This window comes from Chanodichthys erythropterus, chromosome 12, assembly GCF_024489055.1.
Source record: "Chanodichthys erythropterus isolate Z2021 chromosome 12, ASM2448905v1, whole genome shotgun sequence".
NCBI lineage: Eukaryota > Metazoa > Chordata > Actinopteri > Cypriniformes > Xenocyprididae > Chanodichthys > Chanodichthys erythropterus.
This window is the reverse complement of record NC_090232.1, coordinates 48744461-48768034: the sequence shown is the minus strand read 5'-3', so window position 1 is coordinate 48768034 and position 23574 is coordinate 48744461. Positions and strand designations below refer to the sequence as shown.

At 42.5% G+C, this 23574-nt stretch overlaps 1 protein-coding gene and 1 long non-coding RNA gene across 2 annotated transcripts in view; both read right to left on the bottom strand.

Moving 5' to 3' along the window:
• LOC137032417 (sialoadhesin-like) overlaps positions 1-23574 on the bottom strand; it is a 39437-nt gene that overhangs the window by 2708 nt on the left and 13155 nt on the right. Inside the window, exons 13-20 of the mRNA XM_067404174.1 lie at positions 21615-21857; positions 21517-21531; positions 8937-9284; positions 8590-8838; positions 7032-7286; positions 3740-3982; positions 3569-3656; positions 1071-1180 (exon numbers count right to left, since the gene is read on the bottom strand). Of these exons, the coding sequence (XP_067260275.1) occupies positions 1071-1180; positions 3569-3656; positions 3740-3982; positions 7032-7286; positions 8590-8838; positions 8937-9284; positions 21517-21531; positions 21615-21857 (1551 nt within the window). The remainder of the gene's footprint in view (positions 1-1070; positions 1181-3568; positions 3657-3739; positions 3983-7031; positions 7287-8589; positions 8839-8936; positions 9285-21516; positions 21532-21614; positions 21858-23574) is intronic.
• Positions 19659-21511, bottom strand: LOC137033002 (uncharacterized). Its single transcript, XR_010896784.1, has 3 exons — positions 20614-21511; positions 20464-20541; positions 19659-20317 (listed from the first exon to the last, which is right to left on the bottom strand). It is a non-coding gene; the product is annotated as an uncharacterized lncRNA (long non-coding RNA).

Here is a 23574-nt window from a genome sequence, read left to right as displayed (position 1 = left end):
CTGTTCACAAAGCTGCTGAGACCAACTTGAAATCTTAAGCTAAGAGTAAGGGCGGGGTTGACCTCGTTGCTATGGACTATACACACAGTGATTGGCTGATGGGGGAGGAGTCAGTGATTTAATCACAGAAATATTGTAGAATGAGGTGTCATGTTTCCATATTAAAATAAAGGTTTAAAAATACAAATGTTGCCCTATTCAAAATAAAATGTTGCCATATTGTTGCCATAAAGGTTTTAAAATATAGGCTAAGTGTCACTAATTAACCTAGTATATACAGTTAATATATATATATATATATGTGTATGTATGTGTGTTTTTTTTTTTTTTTTACTCTATTTGATCATTTGTAAGTGTGAACTAATGAAAACCACTGGCACAGGTAATCAGACAATCTTTATTTATTTGTTAAAGATTTTTTTCTCATCATAGATTCAAATCTATAAATCAATTTTTTTTATATTATTTCATTGCATTTTATTGCATTTATGAAGAAAAGGTTCAGCACCCAAGGCTCTGTCGCTATTGCCTCAATGGTGTTCAGTGTCTTTGGGTGGATTAGGACTGTTTGTGATTTGATCTTACCCACGTAGAAGGAAATGTTCTCAGGACCTTACGCAATGTTCCCTAAAAGTTCTCAAAAGGTGATGAAATTTCTGAACCTTTACAAAACATTCGGGACATTCCTAAAACGTCCTCTTTTGGTAATGAAAGTGCTGCAGTTCAAGGTTCCTTATATGACTTTAGGGGGACATTCCATTTTGGTTATTTTATGGTCAAAAAAAGAATGTTACAAAGAGGACATTTGGGACATTAACAGAACGTTCCCACATAGTCCTCTGTTGATCATTTAATAACGTTCCCGATATGATTTTAGGGGAACTTCCCATTTTGGTTATTTTATGGTCATGCAAGAACGTTACAAAGAGGACATTTGGGAAGTTATCAGAACGTCCTATAGTGATAGTACCCTCAACATTCCCAGAACGTCCTGAACGTTCCCCAAACCTTAAAAGAACTCCACATCGTGACCGTCTCTGAACGTTCTGTTTATCTGAAAATTGTGTCACCATTGTTGAGGATCATACGCAGAATCTTGTTGTCTGTGTGAATCTGAATAATTTCTGCATAAGAATAAAAACTTTCAAAGAAGAACAGGATCTTATGCATTATCATATGTCTACATAAAGGAAAACACAAAATTTGAGAATCTGTGAAAGGTCACTGTATGATGATCAAATCAACATCACAGTTACAACAATTGGAGAAAAATAATTAAAATGTAAAGGGTCAGGAGCCCAACTAAAACAAGCGCTTACCTCCATAACGGTGACATTTATAAATTTGATAAAACATCAACACCTCATTAAGAAGATTTGTATGAAAGAAACAAAGTCAGAGTGGTTTGTAATAAGTGAAGATGCAGATATCTAGAGAGATCTGGGGCCGTATTCAAAAAACATCTTAAGGCTAAAAGTAGCTCTTAAATTGCCGATTTAGGAGAAACTCTTAAAAATAATGGGCGTGTCAGTCCTAATTTTAGGACTCCTAAATTTTTGCTCTAAGAGTATTTCACAAAGCATTTTAGCGCTAAAACTAGCTCCTAAATCTGTGAAACGTTAGGAGTAGTCAAGAGGACTCCTAAATCACTAAGATCAAATCACAAACAGTCCTAATCCACCCAAAGACACTGAACACCATTGAGGCAATAGCGACAGAGCCTTAGGTGCTGAACCTTTTCTTCATAAATGCAATAAAATGCAATGAAATAATATAAAAAAAAAATGATTTATAGATTTGAATCTATGATGAGACGCCAAAATGAATCTTTAACAAATAAATAAATATTGTCTGATTACCTGTGGCAGTGGTTTTCATGGGTTCACACTTACAAATAATTTATATATATATATATCGTCTGAGTATATCGTGCTGATTAGAAAGACCGTTTGAATGTGTTTCTCCCAAACTTTGTTTATAAAACATAATTTGTCGGCTGAATTCTGCATTGTCTTGAGATAAAAACATCCAAGAGGTGGACAATTAACTGTATAGTTTAATTAGTGACACTTAGCCTACATTTTAAAACCTTTATGGCAACAATATGTCAACATTTTATTTTGACTGTGGGAACATTTTTATTAAAAAAACTTTATTTGAATAGGGCAACATTTGTATTTTTAAATTTATTTTAATATGTAAACATGACACCTCATTCTACAATGTTTCTATGATTAAATCACTGACTCCTCCTCATCAGCCAATCACTGTGTGTTTACTCCATAGCAACGAGGTCAACCCCGCCCTTACTCTTAGCTTAAGACTTCAGTCTATTCCTTAGTAAAAGTTTGTCTCAGCAGGTTTGTGAATAGGTTTTAAGAGAAAACTCTTAGCCAAGAACTTTTACTGCTATTTAGGAGAACTCTTAGTGGTAAGATAAAATGTTTTGTGAATACAGCCCATGTTATTGTTTAATGTTGTTTGTGTTATCTGAGTTTTATGTGTCACCATTGTGCTGAAGGGTAGCTCCTGTGCTTCAGTCAGTGATGATCCAGAAACTCTGATGTTCTGCTGCATGTTGCTTTATTTAAAGACAGTAACTGTGTAGTTACTGATGCAGTGGTACAGCAGTTTCATTAGTTCATGTGTGTGTTTTTGTCAGCTAATGATTTCCTGCAAGAGATTTGAAATTTAAAGAAAAGGTTTCATAATATTAATCCAGGAAATACCTGTAGAGAGCTTTAAGTGAAAATAGTTTTTGTTTGAACAGCCACTTTTATTAGTCAAGTTTTTGACAAGGGCAGCGGGGACGTTCTGAGAACATTTCCAAATAAAGTATGGTTCCCTAAACGTTCAGAGAATGTCTTGAATGTTCCCTGAAGGTCCACCAAATAACGTCCCCCAAACCTTAAAAGAACTCCACATCGTGACCGTCTGTGAACATAATGGGAACGTTACTCAACACCAGTGGGGACGTCCTGAGAATGTTCTAGGAACGCAAAATTTCTAGCGGGGTAGTGACTTAGGAGTCCTCTTGACTACTCCTAACGTTTCACAGATTTAGGAGCTAGTTTTAATGCTAAAATGCTTTATGAAATACTCTTAGAGCAAAACTTTAGGAGTCCTAAAATTAGGATTGACACGCCCATTATTTTTAAGAGTTAAATTGGCAAGTTAGGAGCTACTTTTAGCCTTAAGATGTTTTTTGAATACGGCCCATGGATTCTAATATCGCGAGAACAGCACCCTGAGATTTGGATCACAGGAGAGGACAAACAGAGTGTGTGTGTGTGGGTTGGAGGGTAGCGGATGGAGAGAGAGATGCACGCTCTGTAATCAGCTGTGGCAATTTATGATTTTATGATTTATCGCCACTGAATGTTCGGTAAAAACAAGTGGTGTGATCACCTGAGCTCTTTGTCAGAGTCCTCTATACAGCTGTGATAACCTGATCAACAGAACAAGCCAAGAACCCATTAAGCAGCGCTAGGTAAGAACTGTGAAGTTATAGTATAACCCACGTGCGCGTTACACAATCACTGCAGGATTTTTTTGTCATTGTGCTCACATTATGATGATGATGATGATGATGATGGTGAATAATCCTCCAGATGTCGCTGCGATCACAATCACATTCCTACCAGCACCATGATGAACTGAAAGAGGAAGATCATCATGATTAACTCTCCAAACTGATGAATGATGTGAAGATACAGGAGTGTGTTAATAAAAGCTTCACCTGTGACAGTTACAGAGTCTGATCTCTGAGATCCATGTTGATTGTGAGCCTGACAGTAGAAGCGTCCACTCTGTAGTGCACTGAAACTCTGTCCAGATCCAACAGCTGAGCTTTCATTCTCCTTAAACCAGCTGAAGTTCAGAGCAGGAGGGTTTGAATCACTGCTGCAGATCAGAGTCACTGAACCTCCTGACACTATTTCACCAGATCCATTTACCAACACTGAGACGTTCCTGGGAGGATCTAATAACAGACAAAATAAACTCTATATTCATGTTTTGGGATTGTTAATCCCAAAAACACTGTAAAAAAATGCTGTAAAAAAATGACCAAATTTCATCAGTAACATGTTGTTTTCCATTAAAACAGTAACATATTGTAAAAAAAACAATCAATTTTTGGTAATATTTGACGTTTTTGAGAAAGTAGCCTTCTGCAATATATTAGCCCTCATTTATTAAACGATCGTACACCAGAAAACTGTGCGTACGCTCATTTCCACGCAAAATTTGACATTTATCAATATGAGCATGAGCGGTGACTACAATCAAATCTCACGTCAGGTCTCACAATCACAAAAACACTGCAAAAAAAAAAAAAAAAATAATATCATCAGTAACACGTTGTTTTCAATTAAAACAGTAACATACTGTAAAAAAAAAAACCAATCCATTTTGGGTAACAATCCATTGTGTTTTTTTTTTTTTTTTTTTTTTTTTTTTTGAAACGCAGACAGACATCAAGAATCTGCATATGACCATAGACATCATATAGGTAGACGCCCTATCGAATGCTACTGCCTATTGGCACGGACGAGCCGTGGAGCCGCCATCTTGGACCGGTCGCCAGCTCCACTCAGTGTAACTTGTTTGACAGGTGCAATGAGCTGTCAGCGCATTTAATTAATCATATCTCACTGAATACCTAACTGATTTTGACGCAGGGTTTTTTTTTTTTTTTTTGCTGTCATTCATGTAGCTATGATACAGGACACATTGTTCAGTGTATTTTAATATTCATAGTAGGCTTAACAGTTATATAATATTCTGATATAAGATATAAAGTGACCAGACGTCCAAGATCAAAATATGTGATGTAGGATATAAGGTAATTTATAAATCACACACTATAAATATGATAAAGAAGCAGAAACAGATAGTTGCAGTAAAATAAGATATCTCAGTAATAGAAGTCGGAGGGGTAATTTGCGCTTATGTGTGAATACATTGCTTCCTGATATCACGTGCACAAACACAAATAACAGTTATTATGTCCGGTCGAACAATGTATGTATTAAATTCAGATTGGATTGTGTTGGTAATAGGCACTTAACGTTACCTAACGCTAAAAGTAAGTTTCGTGCATTGAGCGCATTCTAACAAGTGCTTTTGAACTTCTTTCTGATCTGAATAGTAAGTTATGTGGAAAACACTTGCGAGGTCCGACGGTTAAGCAGAGTGGTTAAGATAAAGAGGCTTGAATAATTAATAATCAATATAACCTGATGAAAAGATATTTATTAAATGTTATCCACATTATATTTCATCTGCAACAGCATTGTGTACTTTTATAACGATGCGTTTGGTCATTCATTTTTAAATGCATCATGCAAAGATGAGGAGAGTTATCTGCATGAAAGACCCATGACTGGCAGATCAACGTGCGACTACATTTCTCTCCGAAGCGGTAGGAAAATAAATTTAATTCAATGTGCAGGATTTTAACTGTGACAATGATTGACAGGATAGTTTAAACAGTTACAGGTTGCATAAATAAGCGACAGAACGTTCGTTATGATGAGACGCAGATGCTGATGACGAGGTAATATGTCCCAAAGCTTGTCTACTAGTCAAAAGTATGTAGTTTTTCTTTACAAAAACAGTAAAAGCTTTTAGAACGTAGTACAAGTAGGCGAATTGGGACACAACTTAGGAGTCCGACCGGTCTAAGATGGCAGCCGCAAATCTTAGCTACCAATAGGGCGTCTAGCTATATGATGTCTCTGCATATGACCCTCAATAATGGTGACAATCAAACAAAGTGCTTCATGTTGCAATGCATGATGGGAGCCACCAATCAAAACTCATTCATGGCTCCCATCATGCATTGCTGCATGAATAAATTATGCAGCTGAATTGTCCTGTAATTTCCGTAGATTGTTCATGTTTGCTTTTATTTTTCTGTTGTTTTGTTGTGACAGTAGCTTGTTTTGTGATGTTCAGAGTTGATCTGTTTGTCAGTATTTTGTATTTATTTATCGTCACCGTTCTTGAGAATCAGATGCTGATTCTTGATGTCTGTGTGTGTTTAAACACTGAAGCTTCAGTGCATAATGTATTATTCTTAAAAGAAAAAAAAAAAACATATTATTGTTAGATCTCAAGCTGTAAAATCACAGAACTGCAATCATTAATTCTGAAGCTACACATCAAACACACTGTCAGAGATTTAGACTTTAAACACCATCACATGATGATTATATAATCATCAGATTATATTATCATCATAACAACTGTGCTTTTCAAACACAAAGTTGGAGCAGCCAAAGAAAAATTAGTAATAAAAGGTAAAGAGTCAAGAGCCCAACTAAAGCAAACGCTGACCTCTTTCATGGTGACTTGAAATGAAACATTCCATAAAACATTAATTTACACCTTTTTTCTTTCTTTCCTTCAATGATTCTGCTTATTATCATCAGGTGTCTCCACTAATTGTCAATCATCACTCAATCATCAATCAATTATCTCATTAACTTTAAAACCCGGCAAGATGGACTCATATGGAATGTTTAAAAATGTGTTTAAAATGAAATGTTGTAAAATGTGAAAATGAAAAGGATTTAATAAATTCTGATTTTAATTCAGCGTGTGTGTGTGTGTGTGTGTGTGTGTGTGTGTGTGTGTGTGTAAAATATATATATCTCATTATAGTCAATGATTGTACGCTGTCAAAGCAAATTTTGTGCCCTTTTTGAAGGGTCAGTTTTTGTACTGTTAAATAAAGGTACAAAATTGCTTCTAAAATTTGGGGCGTGACATCATTCACTACACATTAGTTCACTAATATAGTTCACTGGACAGAGTGAATGAAAACAAATGTGTGAATTCAAACACTGATGAACACCTTGATTTGTGAAAATTAGTTTTTATAGTTTTTATAGTTTTTTTTTTTTTTATAGTTTTTTTTTTTTTTTTTTTTGGGCTGCTGTAACAGAGTCTTTAAAACATCTGTTGTAGCAACAAAACTGTGTGATCAGAAGAAATTAGCCAATTATTAATGGTCATTAACTCACACATGACATTTAAAGTCACAGCATCAGAGTATTTCTCTCCATGTTCATTGATGGATCTGCACTTGTATTCTCCACTGTCATCAGAGCTGATCTTTGAGATGCTGTAGATTCTTCCAGATCCTACAAACTTTCCTCCTTTAAACCAGCTGATTTCTGCAGGAGGGTTTGAATCACTGCTGCAGATCAGAGTCACTGAATCTCCTGACAGTATTTCACCAGATGGACTGATGGACACTGAGACGCTCTTTGGAGGGTCTAGCACAGAAAAAGACAAAAACACTAACAATCAAAGTATATTAAGGTTTCACAGACTTATTCACAAGAGGATCTACAGGAGAAATATTTAACCCTCAAGCAGCCTTCATATAGCAGCCCTTAAAGGAACACTCCACTTTCTTTGGAAATAGGCTCATTTTCCAGCTCCCCTAGAGTTAAACAGTTGAGTTTTACCACTTTTAGCATAGTTTAGCATAGTTCATTGAATCTGATTAGACCGTTAGCATCTTGCTCAAAAAAGACCAAACAGTTTTGATATTTTTCCTATTTAAAACTTGACTCTTCTGTAGTTACATCGTGTACTAAGGCGACCCGGAGTTCGGCTGAATCGGCTGAATGGATTCGAAAACGGTCAAACTCAACTGTTTAACTCAAGGGGAGTTGGAAAATGAGCCTATTTTCCAAAAAAAAAAAGTTTTCCTTTAACTGTACCTTCATGGACAAATTTTGGGCATGCCACTATCTTTGAAAAAATAAAAACTATCAATTTATGTTTTTTTGATGATATTACGCACTGCCTGTGACCCCCTGCTTGCACAGGAAGCATGCCTTGCAACCATGGAGACATTTGTGAGAGACGCTGCGTAATATCACTGTGTATATATCACTATCAGATAGGATCTATTTACACTAAGTGGAAAAAGCCCATCTTGTTGGCATAGGCTATTTGTCATGTCAACTAACTCTCATTAGAGTATTAGTAGACTCTTAGTTTAGGGTTATGTGTTAGTAGAATAAGTTGAAATGTAGTTGCAAAGTTACTTATAGTTAGTAGAACATCTAAAGTGAACCATCAAAACAAAGTGTAACCAAATATAATCATTTACACACTTTTGCATCCTGTAATGTACAACAATACTGAGGTACAAATACTATCCACCACTATTTATAAGTATAAATACTATCTAACTATTTATTGCATAGAAAATACTGCTAGTTTTACATTATGTAAACACAATCTATTGCTATTTTCACTTATTGTAAAGATCATATCACTAAGAGAATGCTGCTATTGTCACTTAGTGTAAATAGACTCTAATGCTATTTAAACTTTAAAATATCTGGAAAAGTCCTAAACAAGGGATGAGCAACTTCAGTCCTGGAGAGCCACTGTCCAACAGTTTAGCTCCAACCCTGATCAAAACTCTCCTGTAGCTTTAGTCATGTTGTAGACCTTTAGATGGTTCAGGTGTGTTTGGAGCTAAACTCTGCAGGACTGATGTTGCCCATCCCAGTCCTAAACTCTGCTAGCTTTTCAACTTAAACAAGACCAAATACTCACACATGACACTGAGCTGAACAGCAGGAGAGATGTGATTGTGTCCGTGTACAGCACAGCTATATCTGCCTGCATCCTCTCTTCTGACTGACTGCAGCAGGAGTTCATTGTTTCTGTCTCTTCTCTCAGTTAATGGCTGTGAGTTTCTGTACCAGATGAATGTTGCTCTGTCAGTCAGAGTGCAGCTGCTTTTACATGTCAGACGGACTGAATCTCCCTCTGTCACTCTCTCAGGAGACTCCACCTGAAGATCTGAACACAACACACACATTATATCTAGTGCTGCTGTCATACACTGATTATTATTCAACATAATGCACAGAAGAAGAGAGAAACCTCATGAAAGTCACCTGTGACAGTAAGAGTCACTCCTGGTCTACCAATCCATTTTCCTCCTGTTACATTAGTGGTGAATCTGAAATAGTACATGTGTGAATCCTTCAGTGTCACATGATTCAGTCTGATGGTGCAGTTCTGCTGTTTATCTCCCAGATACTGAAGCCTCTGACTGTATTCAGGGTCCTTAGACAGATCTGGAGGATCTTCACCCTTTTGTAATGGGCCTTTGAACCAGAACACTTTCTTGATCTTATATCCAGTAGGGTATGTATAAGTGCAGTTCATTATCACTGATGAGTCCTTTAGTGCACAGATGTGTAAAGGACTGTAACTCACACCCCAATCAGCACTAGAAACCCCTGAAACACAGAATTCATCAAGATGAAAATGTTGTCATAAAACGGGTTGTTCCAGTCCTTCATTCTGATTGGTTGAGCCGTGTTGAAAGCCAATGTAAATTACTCTACAAACATACAAACTATTAATAAATAAATAACCCTTTTATTAATTAATTTTTTTAATATATATATATATAAGCAGAGTTTCCATGTTTTTTTTTGATTGTCAGTTACACTGGACCATAAAAAAAAAATACATAAATAAATAAATAATCTAGTCAGAATAATACTTTTTTTCTACTTGAAAACAGTCAATCATTGCAGGAAATAGTATAAGCTAATCTTCTCAGAATAGTGAGTGTGATAAAAGATGAAGGAAGTTGCAGAAATGAACAAACAAAGACAAGTGAAAACACAACAAGGAAATTAATCAAGAACATGCTGCATTATCAAATAAATTAAATATGTTAATTAATGTTGATTAAAAATCAATGTTGATTTAAAAAAAGATCAAAAATGTGAGTTCTAGATGTAAGTTAATGTCTGTCAGCGCTGAGATCTTCTATATGCAAACTTTTTTTTTTTTTTTTTAAAACATAAACCTTTACAATATCTCCACACAGTCTTCTGAGAAAACAATCCATAAATATTAATGATCTGGCGATACGCTGATGTTTGTCCAATCAAATGCTCTGATGAGTGAGAAAGTCCCTCCCCTAAACCACCTGACACTGACTAGACAGTACAAAATTAGCAATTCATGTTCAAGACTGTGACGTAACTAAAAACTATTGGATATTTATAAAATGGACAAGCCCATTGACACGCCTCACCCAAACTTCCTGTTTCAAAGGAAACACATCAACATAGCACAGAAAACTGCTCATTAATCACCCATTATGGCGTCTTTGAAATAAAATTAAATAAAAACAGTGTTTCTAATGTGAATGAAACAGAGACTCACTGTGAATCATGAGCAGAAAGATCAGAGGAAGAGCAGGAGCCATTCTGACCAACATCAGCATCAAATATATCTATAATACAGCATAAATCATCACTCATATACTCATAAACAGTGTCTGTTCATCACTCTAAACAGCTCTTAGTGTTAGTAAGATCTTTGCTCATCTGAAGATTATTAATGCTCAACATCAGTGTGTGTAAATGAACTGATCATTAGATGTTCAGAAGATATTTCTCATGTCAGGAATCATGTGTTATATGAGCTTCATCTATAGAAATAATCATCAGTTTTTATTGAAGTATGAATGTGTTTGTCTTACCGTGTTGAAGCTCATCAGATCAACAGCAACCAAATGACTGACTGTTTTAACACAAGCACTTTAGCTTCACAGTGAAGGACTTTCTGTGGTTAACACTGTTTATTAATGACCAGTGCTGGAAATATCAGTGTCACTCCCTCTACATGAGAACAACATCACTGAACTAAACCTACTTACAAAAAAAGAATGATCTTTTTCTTTAAGTTATTTTAAATACATTCACTATGAAGATATTTAGAGAACAGGATTGAGTAAACAGATGTTCTGCTGGATATTTCACACCTTTTCTGAAGGTTATTTGATGTTTTTGCACTCAGAAAGAGAAACTCTTTGTTCCCTTTCAGTCGGTCACGTTCGACGTACGTCAGTAGTGACCGACGAATTGGGATATCGCTTAGAGAGCCCTATCATCTTCGTGTAAACTAAAACAAGCCAATGGAATTGGCGTGCGATATTTGCATAATGCGCACCGCCCCCGACAGGTGTATATAAATAGGAAGCAGATGCAATCGCACTCTGTCTTTCGCTTCGGAGCCATTCACTGGTGTCCTATTTAGAAGACTCCTTTCTTCGTGTGTTTTTCTCACTAAAACACTGCCTCAGAAGAGGATCTGCAGCGAGCTTTGGTGCTGGTGAAGAGGGCACGTGCAGCGAGGTCGCGAGTGTCTGAGGAGCCGAGCTATAAGCTCTAAACTGCTGTTTTCACAGCAACACAAAAAAGAGTGTGTGTGAGGCAGCGATTTGGGCCGGTTCCTCGGTGTGTCAGGGAGTGGTGTACCTGACACATCGCGTCGCTCCCTGGGTGCTTCAGCACGAGTGAGTTGACTTCCCCTTCTAAAAGAGCCTTACAGACGAACCCTGACAGTATGTCATTTCGTCTGTGCGTTACTGGGTGCGGTCGTTCCCTGGTCCCTGCTGATGAGCACAATCGCTGCATCTCGTGTTTGGGCGTTCAGCACGCTGAAGCAGCGTTTGTGGATGGTTCATGTTCCCATTGCGGGAACATGACCATCGCGGTGCTGAGGTCGAGGCTCTCCTTCCTGAAGTCTCAGGAAGCGGGAGTCCCCTCTCCTATGCCGCGTACGACCGTTTTTTCCGGCCCCGGGAACCGGAATGACGGTACGGCGCTGTATAGGGAGGGCGACCTGAGGATAACGGTCAGGGCTCCCCCGTCGAGCGGAAACGCTCCTCGGGCCCCTGCCGCCTCATCAGCACCGCAACCCATCCTGCCGCCGTTGGTTTCCGCTGGGCCCTCTTCGGACTGTCCAGCCGTTACCTTTGGTGCGCCGGCGGAGGATCAGATGTCGATCGCTGCGTCGGAAGGCGAGTTTGAGTGTTCGGGGGAGGAAGATCCGGACGCGCTGCCGCCCTCCGGGACGGCAGCGTTGCCCGAATCGGATCCCGAACTCTCGGCTGTGCTCTCCCGGGCCGCCTTGTGTGTCGGGCTCGAGTGGAACCCTCCACCCTGTCCCGGCCCATCGCGGCTGGATGATTGGTATTTGGGGGCGGGTCGCGCTGGCCAGCCCCAGCGTCCCGCCCCAATGCCTTTCTTCCCGGAGGTGCACGATGAGGTGACCAGGTCTTGGCAGACACCGTATAGTGTTCGTTCGAGGCCTGGCCCCCCGTCCGCCTTCACCTCCCTGGACGGCGGGGCAGCCAGGGGGTACGCGAGGATCCCGCCAGTCGAGCGGTCTGTTGCGATGCAACTGTGTCCAACGGCCGCTGGCTGGCGTGGTGAGCCGCGTCTCCCGTCCCGGGCCTGTAAATTCTCAGCCGGTCTGACTGAGAAAGCTTACAGTTCCTGTGGGCAGGCTGCCTCTGCCCTGCATGCGATGGCGCTTTTGCAGGTCTACCAGGCAAAAGCGCTGTCGGAAATGCCCCAGGAAGGTCCTGACCAACAGCTGCTGGGGGAGCTGCGCGCTGCCACCGACCTCGCCCTCCGAGCGACGAAGGTGACAGCACGCGCTGTTGGTCATGCGATGTCTACCTTGGTAGTCCAGCAACGCCATCTCTGGCTGACCCTGGCGGACATGCGGGATGCCGACAAGCAGAGGTTCCTAAATTCCCCCGTGTCCCCGGTCGGCCTATTCGGCGACGCGGTGGAGAGCTTCGCCCATCAGTTCTCCGCTGCACAGAAGCAGGCTGAGGCTATCAGTCACGTTATGCCACGGCGGTCCGCTGCTGCCTCCACCCAGCCGCCCGTGGCTCAGCCTCAGCCCGCTCGTCGCCGAGGGCGCCCGCCTGCATCGTCCTCCGCCCCTGCTAAGACGGCAAAGCAGCAGCCTACACCAGCCAGACAGCAGGGTGCCGGTCGCGGGCGTGGTGCCCAGCCCGTCTCCGCTAAGCCCGGTGGTAAGCGTAAGAGCAAAACACGGCACTGAGACGGGCAACCTGGAGGGGAAGGATCTTGCTCTTCGGGAGAGTTTTCCACCATCTCTCCCACCCCCGGAGGAGGGCCGGGGGGAATTTGTGTTTGTCTGTCTACCGCCGCTGGCTCTCCGGAGTCCAGCGGTACCCACTTTTTCACAAAAAGAGCAGTTTCCTCAAACTCCAGGTCACAACAAGGGGTGTCTGTCAGTGTGCCAGGCTCCGCCTCGCCGCTGACAGCTCCCCCCATTCGCCAGCAGGTGGCAGTGTGATGGTGCAGACCGCGTCCCGTGCGCGGTCTCCCATGCACACTGCTGCCTCGCAGAGTCTGACCCCACTCCGGGCCGCCCCCAAGCTGTCCGGGTCGGGTCCCCTCTCTGCCTTGCTGCCCCACCCCCGGTGCGTCTGTGGTGCCTTTGGTCCTGCTGGCTCAGTGTCTGGAAGCGTGGAGCACGCTCCCCAGCCTGTCCAGTTGGCTCATTCGTACTATCAGACTCGGCTATGCGATTCAGTTCGCCCGGCGTCCCCCGGTCTTCAGGGCTGTCCACTTCACTCCGGTGTCGTTGGACAGTGCACCTGTTCTCCGGGTGGAGATTGCTGTCCTCCTGGCGAAGGGTACAATCAAGCCGGTCCCTCCAGCCGATATGAAGTCGGGGTTTCACAGCCCCTACTTCATTGTACCATAAAAGGGCGGTGGGCTACGGCCAATCCTGGACCGTCCCCAGGATTGGTTTGCAGCAATAGACCTGAAGGACGCATACTTTCATGTCTCGATTCTGCCTCGACGCAGACCCTTCCTAGGTCGGTCTGCGTTCGAGGGTCGGGCATGTCAGTACAAAGTCCTACCCGACATGGTTGTTGCTCCCAACCGGTTGGGTCTTCAGGTCAACTGGGACAAGAGCAAACTCGCCCCCGGGTAGAGGATCTCTTGTTTCGGTCTCGAGCTAGACTCGGTCGCACGGACTGCGCGTCTCACCGAGGTGCGCGTCCAGTCGGTGTTGAACTGCCTGAGCTCGCTCAAGTGCAGGACAGCGGCTCCACTGAAAGATTTTCAGAGGCTCCTGGGGCATATGGAATCTGCAGCCGCGGTAACGCCGCTCGGATTGCTTCATATGAGACCGCTTCAACACTGGCTCCGCGGCCGGGTCCCGAGATGGGCGTGGCAGTGCGGCACGCTCCGTGTCCCCGTGACACCGAGCTGCCGTCGCACCCTTATCCGGTGGTTGGACCCTTCGTTTCTGTGGGCCGGAGTACCCCTCGAACGAGTGTCCAGGCACGCTGTGGTCTCCACAGATGTCTCTGCCACGGGATGGGGGCCACGTACAACGGGCATGCAGTGACAGGTCTTTGGACGGGGCCTCAGCTGCATTGGCATACCAATTGCCTCGAGTTGCTAGCGGTTCGTCTTGCGCTGGCCCGCTTCAAGGAGCTGTTGTCAGGCAAGCACGTTCTAGTCCGCTCACTAAGCATTGCGGCCGTTGCGTACACCTACCGTCAAGGTGGTCTACGCTTCCGTCGCATGTTGCAACTCGCCCGCCATCTCTTGTTGTGGAGTCAGAAGGATCTGAGGTCCCTTCGGGCCACTCGTGTCTCAGGTGTGCTCAACCGTGCAGCCGACGAGCTGTCACGGCAGCATCTACTTGCGGGCGAGTGGCGGCTCCACCCCAGGCGGTCCAGCTGATTTGGCAGCGGTTCGGCGAGGCCCAGGTAGTCCTGTTTGCCTCCCCGGAAACTGCCCTCCGCCAGTGGTTTTATTCCCTGACCGGCGGCACGCTCGGCACGGATGCCCTGGCACACAGCTGGCCCCCGGGTCTGCGCAAACATGCGCTTCCCCCAGTGAGCCTTCTCGCACTATTCATGTGCAAGGTCAGGGAGGACGGGGAGCAGGTTCTGTTAGTGGCTCCGTACTGGCCCACTCGGACCTGATTCTCAGACCTCATTCTCCTCGCGACAGCACCTCCCTGGCCGATTCCTCTGAGGAAGGACACCCTGACTCAGAGACGGGGCACCCTGTGGCACCCGCCTCCCGATCTGTGGAACCTCCACGTGTGGTCCCTGGACGGGATGCGGAGGTTCTGAGTGATCTCCCGCAAGCGGTCGTAGACACCATCACTTCCGCTAGAGCTCCTTCTACTAGGAATCTCTACGCGCTGAAGTGGAACCTGTTCGTCGAATGGTGCGCCTCTCGCCGAGAGGACCCCCGATCATGTTCGGTCGGATCCGTGCTTTCCTTTCTGCAAGATGGGTTGGAGCGAAGGCTGTCTCCCTCCACCCTCAAGGTGTATGTTGCCGCCATTGCCGCACATCACCATGCAGTTGAGGGTAAGTCCCTGGGGAAACACGATCTGATCGTCAGATTCCTGAGGGGGGCCAGGAGACTGAATCCTCCTCGCCCTTCCTCCGTACCCTCTTGGGATTTGACCCTGGTTCTCACAGCTCTCCGGGGTCATCCCTTCGAACCTTTGCAATCAGTCGACCTGAAACTAATGTCTCTTAAGACGGTTCTTCTGGTTGCATTGGCTTCCCTGAAGAGGGTAGGGGATCTGCATGCATTTTCGGTCGACGAAACGTGCCTAGAATTCGGGCCCGGTGCTTCTCACGTCATCCTGAGACCCCGGCCTGGATACGTGCCCAAGGTTCCTACCACTCCCTTCAGAGATCAGGTAGTGAACCTGCAAGCGCTGCCCTCGGAGGAGGCAGACCCAGCCCTAGCTTTGCTCTGTCCCGTCCGCGCTCCGCGCGTTTACGTGGACAGAACGCGAAGCTTTAGGACCTCAGATCAGCTCTTCATCTGTTACGGAGGCCAGCAGAAGGGAAAGGCTGTCTCCAAGCAGAGGATGGCCCACTGGATAGTGGATGCCATCGCCTTGGCGTACGAATCCCAGGGCGTGCCTTGCCCGCTCGGGTTGAGAGCCCACTCCACCAGAGGGGTGGCCTCTTCCTGGGCGCTGGCTCATGGCGCCTCGCTGACAGATATCTGTAGAGCTGCGGGCTGGGCGACACCTAACACGTTCGCTAGGTTTTATAGCCTACGTGTAGAGCCGGTATCCTCGCGTGTACTCGCATCCACTAGTCGGTAGACGTGTTGTACCCACTCTAAGTGTCGGCTTGCAATGCCATTCCCGCCTTTGGCCGGATACGTGCATACTTTCACTCCAGTCGCGTTCCCCGCTTGGCGAACCCTGTCGAGTTCCTCCGCCTCCCCCTTCGGCTCGGACATTGCGGAGTGTCTGATGCCAGGCCTACATCCGTCGCTGACGCTGTCTGTTGGCTGGGGCCCATATGTCGTGACCCCTCTACGTGAGCGGTCCCATATGTGTATTTTCCACGGTTTAAAACTCCCTACGGGCCGAGTCCGTGTCTTTCCCTTAGCAGAGCCAGCTCTGCTGTCACCTGTCAGATGAGTCTCCCCCTAACCAGGTGGAGCCATCCCAGGGACTCCATATGCGTACTGCCCCCTGGGCCAGTCCATATGTGTATTCCCACGTAAACTCCTCCCCCATTGGGTAGGTAGTGGTCTCCGCAGCGTCCCTTCGGGTTCGCTTTCCCAGTGTGTCTAGTGGGTAGTGGTAGACAGCAGTAGACTCTCTCGGTGTAAGCTCGCCCCCTTCACCGCCAGCCGGTGCTATGGGCGGCTGAGCTTGCGCTGGGCACTGGAAGGGGTTTCGTAACTGTGGCGCTTTAGTTGGGATCCCAATTCGTCGGTCACTACTGACGTACGTCGAACGTGACCGACTGAAAGGGAACGTCTCGGTTACGTATGTAACCCTCGTTCCCTGAAGGAGGGAACGGAGACGTACGTCCCGTCGCCACAGTTTCTGTACCCTCGCTGTAGTGCGGACACCAGTTGTCTCCTCAGCGAAAAACAGAGTGCGATTGCATCTGCTTCCTATTTATATACACCTGTCGGGGGCGGTGCGCATTATGCAAATATCGCACGCCAATTCCATTGGCTTGTTTTAGTTTACACGAAGATGATAGGGCTCTCTAAGCGATATCCCAATTCGTCGGTCACTACTGACGTACGTCTCCGTTCCCTCCTTCAGGGAACGAGGGTTACATACGTAACCGAGACGTCCTCTTTTGTCTGTCGCCCCCTACTGGACATCTTTCATTACTGTGTCACGTGATTAATGCTTCTGCACAGCAGTGACGTCCATTAGAGGCAAGCAGTAGATCAGATAGATGATTTACTTACTAAAGTGCAGAACTTAGACACATATTTTGAAGCCCAGATGAGTTTTAATTACTTAAATGCCAGAGGAGGCTGACAGCATAAACTCCTCTCATCACCAAACTGATCAATCAGAATTGATATTCAAATGACGCAACGTTCTTCACTTTCGTTAGTAATGCGGCCTGAAGCCAGAAATACAAGAGAAAACATTAAAAAAATAAATAAATAATGTAAAGAGCCATCTTTACTAATACATCTATTAAAACAAACAGGGACTGAAGAAACTAGAGATAAGACCCACGTAGAAGGCGACGTTCCCGTGACCTTCCGCAACATTCCTTAAAATTCTCTAAAGGTGACGAAAATTCAGAAACAGAACATTTGGGACGTTCCTAAAACGTCCTCTTTTGGTAATGAAAGTGCTGCAGTTTAAAGGGTTAGTTCACCCAAAAATGAAAATTCAGTCATTAATTACTCACCCTCATGCCATTCCACACCCGTAAGACCTTCGTTAATCTTCAAAACACAGTTTAAGATATTTTTGATGAAATCCGATGGCTCAGTGAGGCCTCCATAGCCAGCAATGACATTTCCTCTCTCAAGATCCATTAATGTACTAAAAACATATTTACATCAGTTCATGTCAGTACAGTGGTTCAATATGAATATTATAAAGCGATGAGAATATTTTTGGTGCACCAAAAAAAAACAAAATAATGACTTTTTAGTGATGGCCGATTTCAAAACACTGCTTCAGGAAGCATCGGAGCGTTATGATTCTTCTGTGTCGATTCATGATTCAGATCGTGTGTCAAACTTCTGAAATCATGTGACTTTGGCGCTCCGAACTGCGGATTCAACACGCTGATTCATTTTTTTTTTTTTTTTTTGGTGCAATTCTGGTGGTAGTTTGAGGGTTTGAACAAATGAGAAATAAAACTGATCAAGTTTCAGAAACACAAAAGACAGAATAACAGAAGCTGAGTGAGCACTTTGAGACCATCAATGAAACATTGTCCTTTGTGAATGTGCACAAAGTTTGTTTGAGGAAAAACATGAAATATACAGTTGTGGTTTAATTTTTGTTAATTTGATTTAGTTGATCAGCATTTAGATGGTAATCGATCTGGCAACAGTAGGCCTTGATTTTCTTGGACGATCACTTCCAAGTAGATAAACCGTTCATAAGCGTTATGTTTCTCCTCAAATGGCAAGGAAATTAATATGTAAGTATGTATTTACGCAATTGGATAGTCTCTTGACCAATCAGATCAACCATCCGGGTGACGTACTTTTGCAGAGCGATGCGAATACTCCAGACAGGTTTAGTTTGTATTGGTTTGTAGCATTGATCAGCGGTTCGACGATGCTGAATGACTTCTTTAGTTTAGCAAACAAATCACTGGAGTAGGTGTAAATATCACTCGCTTTCATGGTTTTTTTTTGCACAACCTGCAAAAATCGTTCGATGCCATTACTGCTTCTGCAAAAAAAAAAACATGAAAGTGAGTGATATTTACACCCACTCGAGCGATTTGTTTGCTAAACTAAAGAAGTCATTCAGCATCGTCGGGAGGTTAAAAGGAATTGGATTGACGGTCGTGCTTGTCGTGTTATACCCGCCAATAGAGAGCAAGGTGGATAAGCCAGTCTGTGATTGGTTCCCGCAAAAGAAGCAGCAGAAATGAATGTACGGGTTTCCAGACTGAGTTGCTGGGCGAAATCAAATCGCCGGCAGATCAGGCTGGGTTTACCCAGTCTAGAGCGCGGCCGTATCCTGGAGGATCATTTACACATAGAAGCACATATTGACAGAAAAACAGGGATAATAACGTTGTCCTAGAATGATTTAATATGTATTTGTCTTAAATAATAAAATATTGTTAAACACCTGACATGGTTATGGCATATTTTAAAATAATTCAGGTCTTCTTGGGTCCATTTGTTTTAAATGACCCGAGACCTGAAGCTACTATATCAGACCCAAACCGTATCCGAGGCCCTCGTCAAAGGTTTGGACCCGAATCCTCTCGAGTCTCTGATCAGATCTCTGGTTTTCAGATCCAAATCGACCCGTGAAGACATCTAGTATCCACCGTTTTTCTTTTCTTTTTTTACTTTTTTTTTGCATTAATAAAACTATGTTATTAAAACGATTCCTGTTTATATGGATCCATGAAAACGATTAAAAATGCTGAAACTGACGCTCTGTCCAGCCAGACACTGCTGAGATGTGAGTATAACGTGTTCCCTATCACTCTCGCTGCATTGAAATACATTGTTTTACTATTATAAAAATATTCTTATGACTCTATTCTTTTGATGAAATTGTCTAGCTTTAATGATAATTAGAATAATTGTATGATTATATAGGCTATGATTTATATACAGTCAAACCAATGTTGGGGATAAACGGTTTAGGACCTTTGAGACCAGATATGTTTAATAAAGACCCGGAGTCAAAGTTTAAAAAAATTAATAAATTGAAGAAAAATTTATTGAAGAATAGTTTGCAGTTTCATCAGCAGAAGCCAGCTTCAAGTCTCCCAAGGAGTTCGTAGGCCGCTCTGCGTACATTCACATTTCCACAACACTTATACTCTAACAGAGTCAACTAACTACGTCACTACTTCAGGTTGAATGATTCTGAATGGCTAAGGAAAATAGACAAGATTAGAAATTTTCCACACGTGGACAGATAGTAAGAAGCATATCTCCCTTCGTCACGGTGATGACGAGGGGGACCCTGGATTTAGGTACCGGATGTCTTTTTGGGGTCATGACATGGTGTCTGCTGGTCTCAAGCAGAATGCCAGTTGCCCAGTACAAAGGGACCTGCACAAAACACATACACAGATACACAGCTTCTTCAAGGCTGAAGTTGATCTGAGCTCTGCTCTGAGCAGGAAACTTTACCAAAACATACTGATAACATGTTCTTTTCTCTTAGTGAGAGGCACAGAGGAAAATAGATGCTTTAACATACATTGATGAAGTTATTCAAATATTTTAACAGAAATATAAATGTTGATTAATAACTTAAAAGATATATATTGAAGCGGCAGTGGATTCCAGAATGCACCCCTTCACTATACAGAACTATACAGAAATAAACAACTTTAGTGACTCATTACTGATGATCCTGTCAATCATATGTGGCTCCGCCCACAGAGCTCAGGATTGGTTCCTTTGTGCTCCGCCTCTTACTGCAGCATCTTCCTGTTGATCTGAACAAACAATAAGATGAAGAAAGACTGACTGAAGTTCATCAAGAACATTATAAACCTTTCACAAGATCCACAAATCAATCACACTAGAGCTGAAGAGAGTTTGATGGATGATATTGAGAAGAGCTGCAGGTTCAGACACTCACTGATGGATTCTCATGTTTAGAAAAGCTCTGAGGATCAAGAGTCCTGCAGGAGTCTTCAGGAGCTCTGGGATGAACCGTCTGTGTGAAAGAGAGAGAGATCGGTCATGTGATCATCTGTGATGGATCATCTGACTGTGACGTCTCACTTACTGTGAGTGTGTCGTACAGGTCAGAGGTCGTGGACTTGAGCTCAAGAGCTGTATATGTGTCTTCATTGGGATCAGAGATCTACAGGAGAGACAGAAGGACACATCACAAAATATCACAGCAATAAATATATAATATTAAACATATGGTCAATGATGAATTTAGGAATATACACGATTTTATAGAAACACTGTAAAAAGTAAAGGAAAAAAAAAACAAAAACCTGACAATGTTCAAAATAAATGGGACACTGTACGCTTTTCGTGGCTTCAAATTCAAGTCACAGGACAGATTAGACCATGTTTTTGACCACATAAAACAAATCAATGATAAATGATTGTACCTGAATGAAGTCATCTCTGATTGGTCAGTGTCGTGGCAGACATGTGTCTTGTACAAAACCCTTATTTATCATTAAAAACTCAACCAGATTGGATCAATTGAGCCCACTCACAACTGTCCAATAAAATCAGGTTTGTTTTTTGATTTTTATATTGTAGTACAAACTGGTTACTGACTGGATTGTGACTTTGAGAAGGTTTGAATCCCGTCGGTCTGTACAGTTACAGTCTGAAACACAGACAACAGCTGATGTGAATCATGTTGAGATGATTTACCTGTTTCACTGTGAGATCTTCAGTTTGACCATCCCTGCGTTTCCTCCTGTTATAATGACAGACATTAACAGCATATGGACTCTATTACATTAAGAGAAAATATGAATGTTGATTTTATAAATTACTAATAATTAAAAACACACCTGAGCCATTATTAGACCAAAACTGAACTTATACAATCACCGCATTTTTTTTTGTTACTGTGCTCACATTATAAACAAGATGATGATGATGATGATGATGAAGAATAATCCTCCAGATGACGCTGCGATCACAATCACATTCATACCAGCACCATGATGAACTGAAAGAGGAAGATCATCATGATTAACTCTCCAAACTGATGAATGATGTGAAGATACAGGAGTGTGTTAATAAAAGCTTCACCTGTGACAGTTACAGCGTCTGATCTCTGAGATCCATGTTGATTGTGAGCCTGACAGTAGAAGCGTCCACTCTGTAGTGCACTGAAACTCTGTCCAGATCCAACAGCTGAGCTTTCATTCTCCTTAAACCAGCTGAAGTTCAGAGCAGGAGGGTTTGAATCACTGCTGCAGATCAGAGTCACTGAACCTCCTGACACTATTTCACCAGATCCAGTTATCAACACTGAGACGTTCCTGGGAGGATCTGAAACGGACAAAAGAAACTCTATATTCATGTTTTGGGATTGTTAATCCCAAAAACACTGTAAAAAAAATGCTGTAAAAAAATGACCAAATTTCATCAGTAACATGTTGTTTTCCATTAAAACAGTAACATACTGTTAAAAAAACAATACATTTTTGGTAATATTTGACGTTTTTGAGAAAGTAGCCTTCTGCAATATATTAGCCCTCATTTATTAAACGATCGTACACCAGAAAACTGTGCGTACGCTCATTTCCACGCAAAATTTGACATTTATCAATATGAGCATGAGCGGTGACTACAATCAAATCTCACGTCAGGTCTCACAATCACAAAAACACTGCAAAAAAAACAAAAAAAAAATAAAATAAAATTTCATCAGTAACACGTTGTTTTCGATTAAAACAGTAACATACTGTAAAAAAAAAAAAAAAAAAAACAATCCATTTTGGGTAACAATCCATTGTGTGTTTTTTTATTTTTTTTGAAACGCAGACAGACATCAAGAATCCGCATATGACCATAGACATCATATAGGTAGACGCCCTATCGAACGCTACTGCCTATTGGCACGGACGAGCCGTGGAGCCGCCATCTTGGACCGGTCGCCAGCTCCACTCAGTGTAACTTGTTTGACAGGTGCAATGAGCTGTCAGCGCATTTAATTAATCATATCTCACTGAATACCTAACTGATTTTGACGCGGGTATTTTTTTTTTTTTTGCTGTAAAGGTCATTCATGTAGCTATGATACAGGACACATTGTTCAGTGTATTTTAATATTCATAGTAGGCTTAACAGTTATATAATATTCTGATATAAGATATAAAGTGACCAGACGTCCAAGATCAAAATATGTGATGTAGGATATAAGGTAATTTATAAATCACACACTATAAATATGATAAAGAAGCAGAAACAGATAGTTGCAGTAAAATAAGATATCTCAGTAATAGAAGTCGGAGGGGTAATTTGCGCTTATGTGTGAATACATTGCTTCCTGATATCACGTGCACAAACACAAATAACAGTTATTATGTCCGGTCGAACAATGTATGTATTAAATTCAGATTGGATTGTGTTGGTAATAGGCACTTAACGTTACCTAACGCTAAAAGTAAGTTTCGTGCATTGAGCGCATTCTAACAAGTGCTTTTGAACTTCTTTCTGATCTGAATAGTAAGTTATGTGGAAAACACTTGCGAGGTCCGACGGTTAAGCAGAGTGGTTAAGATAAAGAGGCTTGAATAATTAATAATCAATATAACCTGATGAAAAGATATTTATTAAATGTTATCCACATTATATTTCATCTGCAACAGCATTGTGTACTTTTATAACGATGCGTTTGGTCATTCATTTTTAAATGCATCATGCAAAGATGAGGAGAGTTCTCTGCATGAAAGACCCATGACTGGCAGATCAACGTGCGACTACATTTCTCTCCGAAACGGTAGGAAAATAAATTTAATTCAATGTGGAGGATTTTAACTGTGACAACATGATTGACAGGGTAGTTTAAACAGTTACAGGTTGCATAAATAAGCGACAGAACGTTCGTTATGATGAGACGCAGACGCTGATGACGAGGTAATATGTCCCAAAGCTTGCCTACTACTCATAAGTATGTACTTTTTCTTTACAAAAACAGTAAAAGCTTTTAGAACGTAGTACAAGTAGGCGAATTGGGACACAACTTAGGAGTCCGACCGGTCTA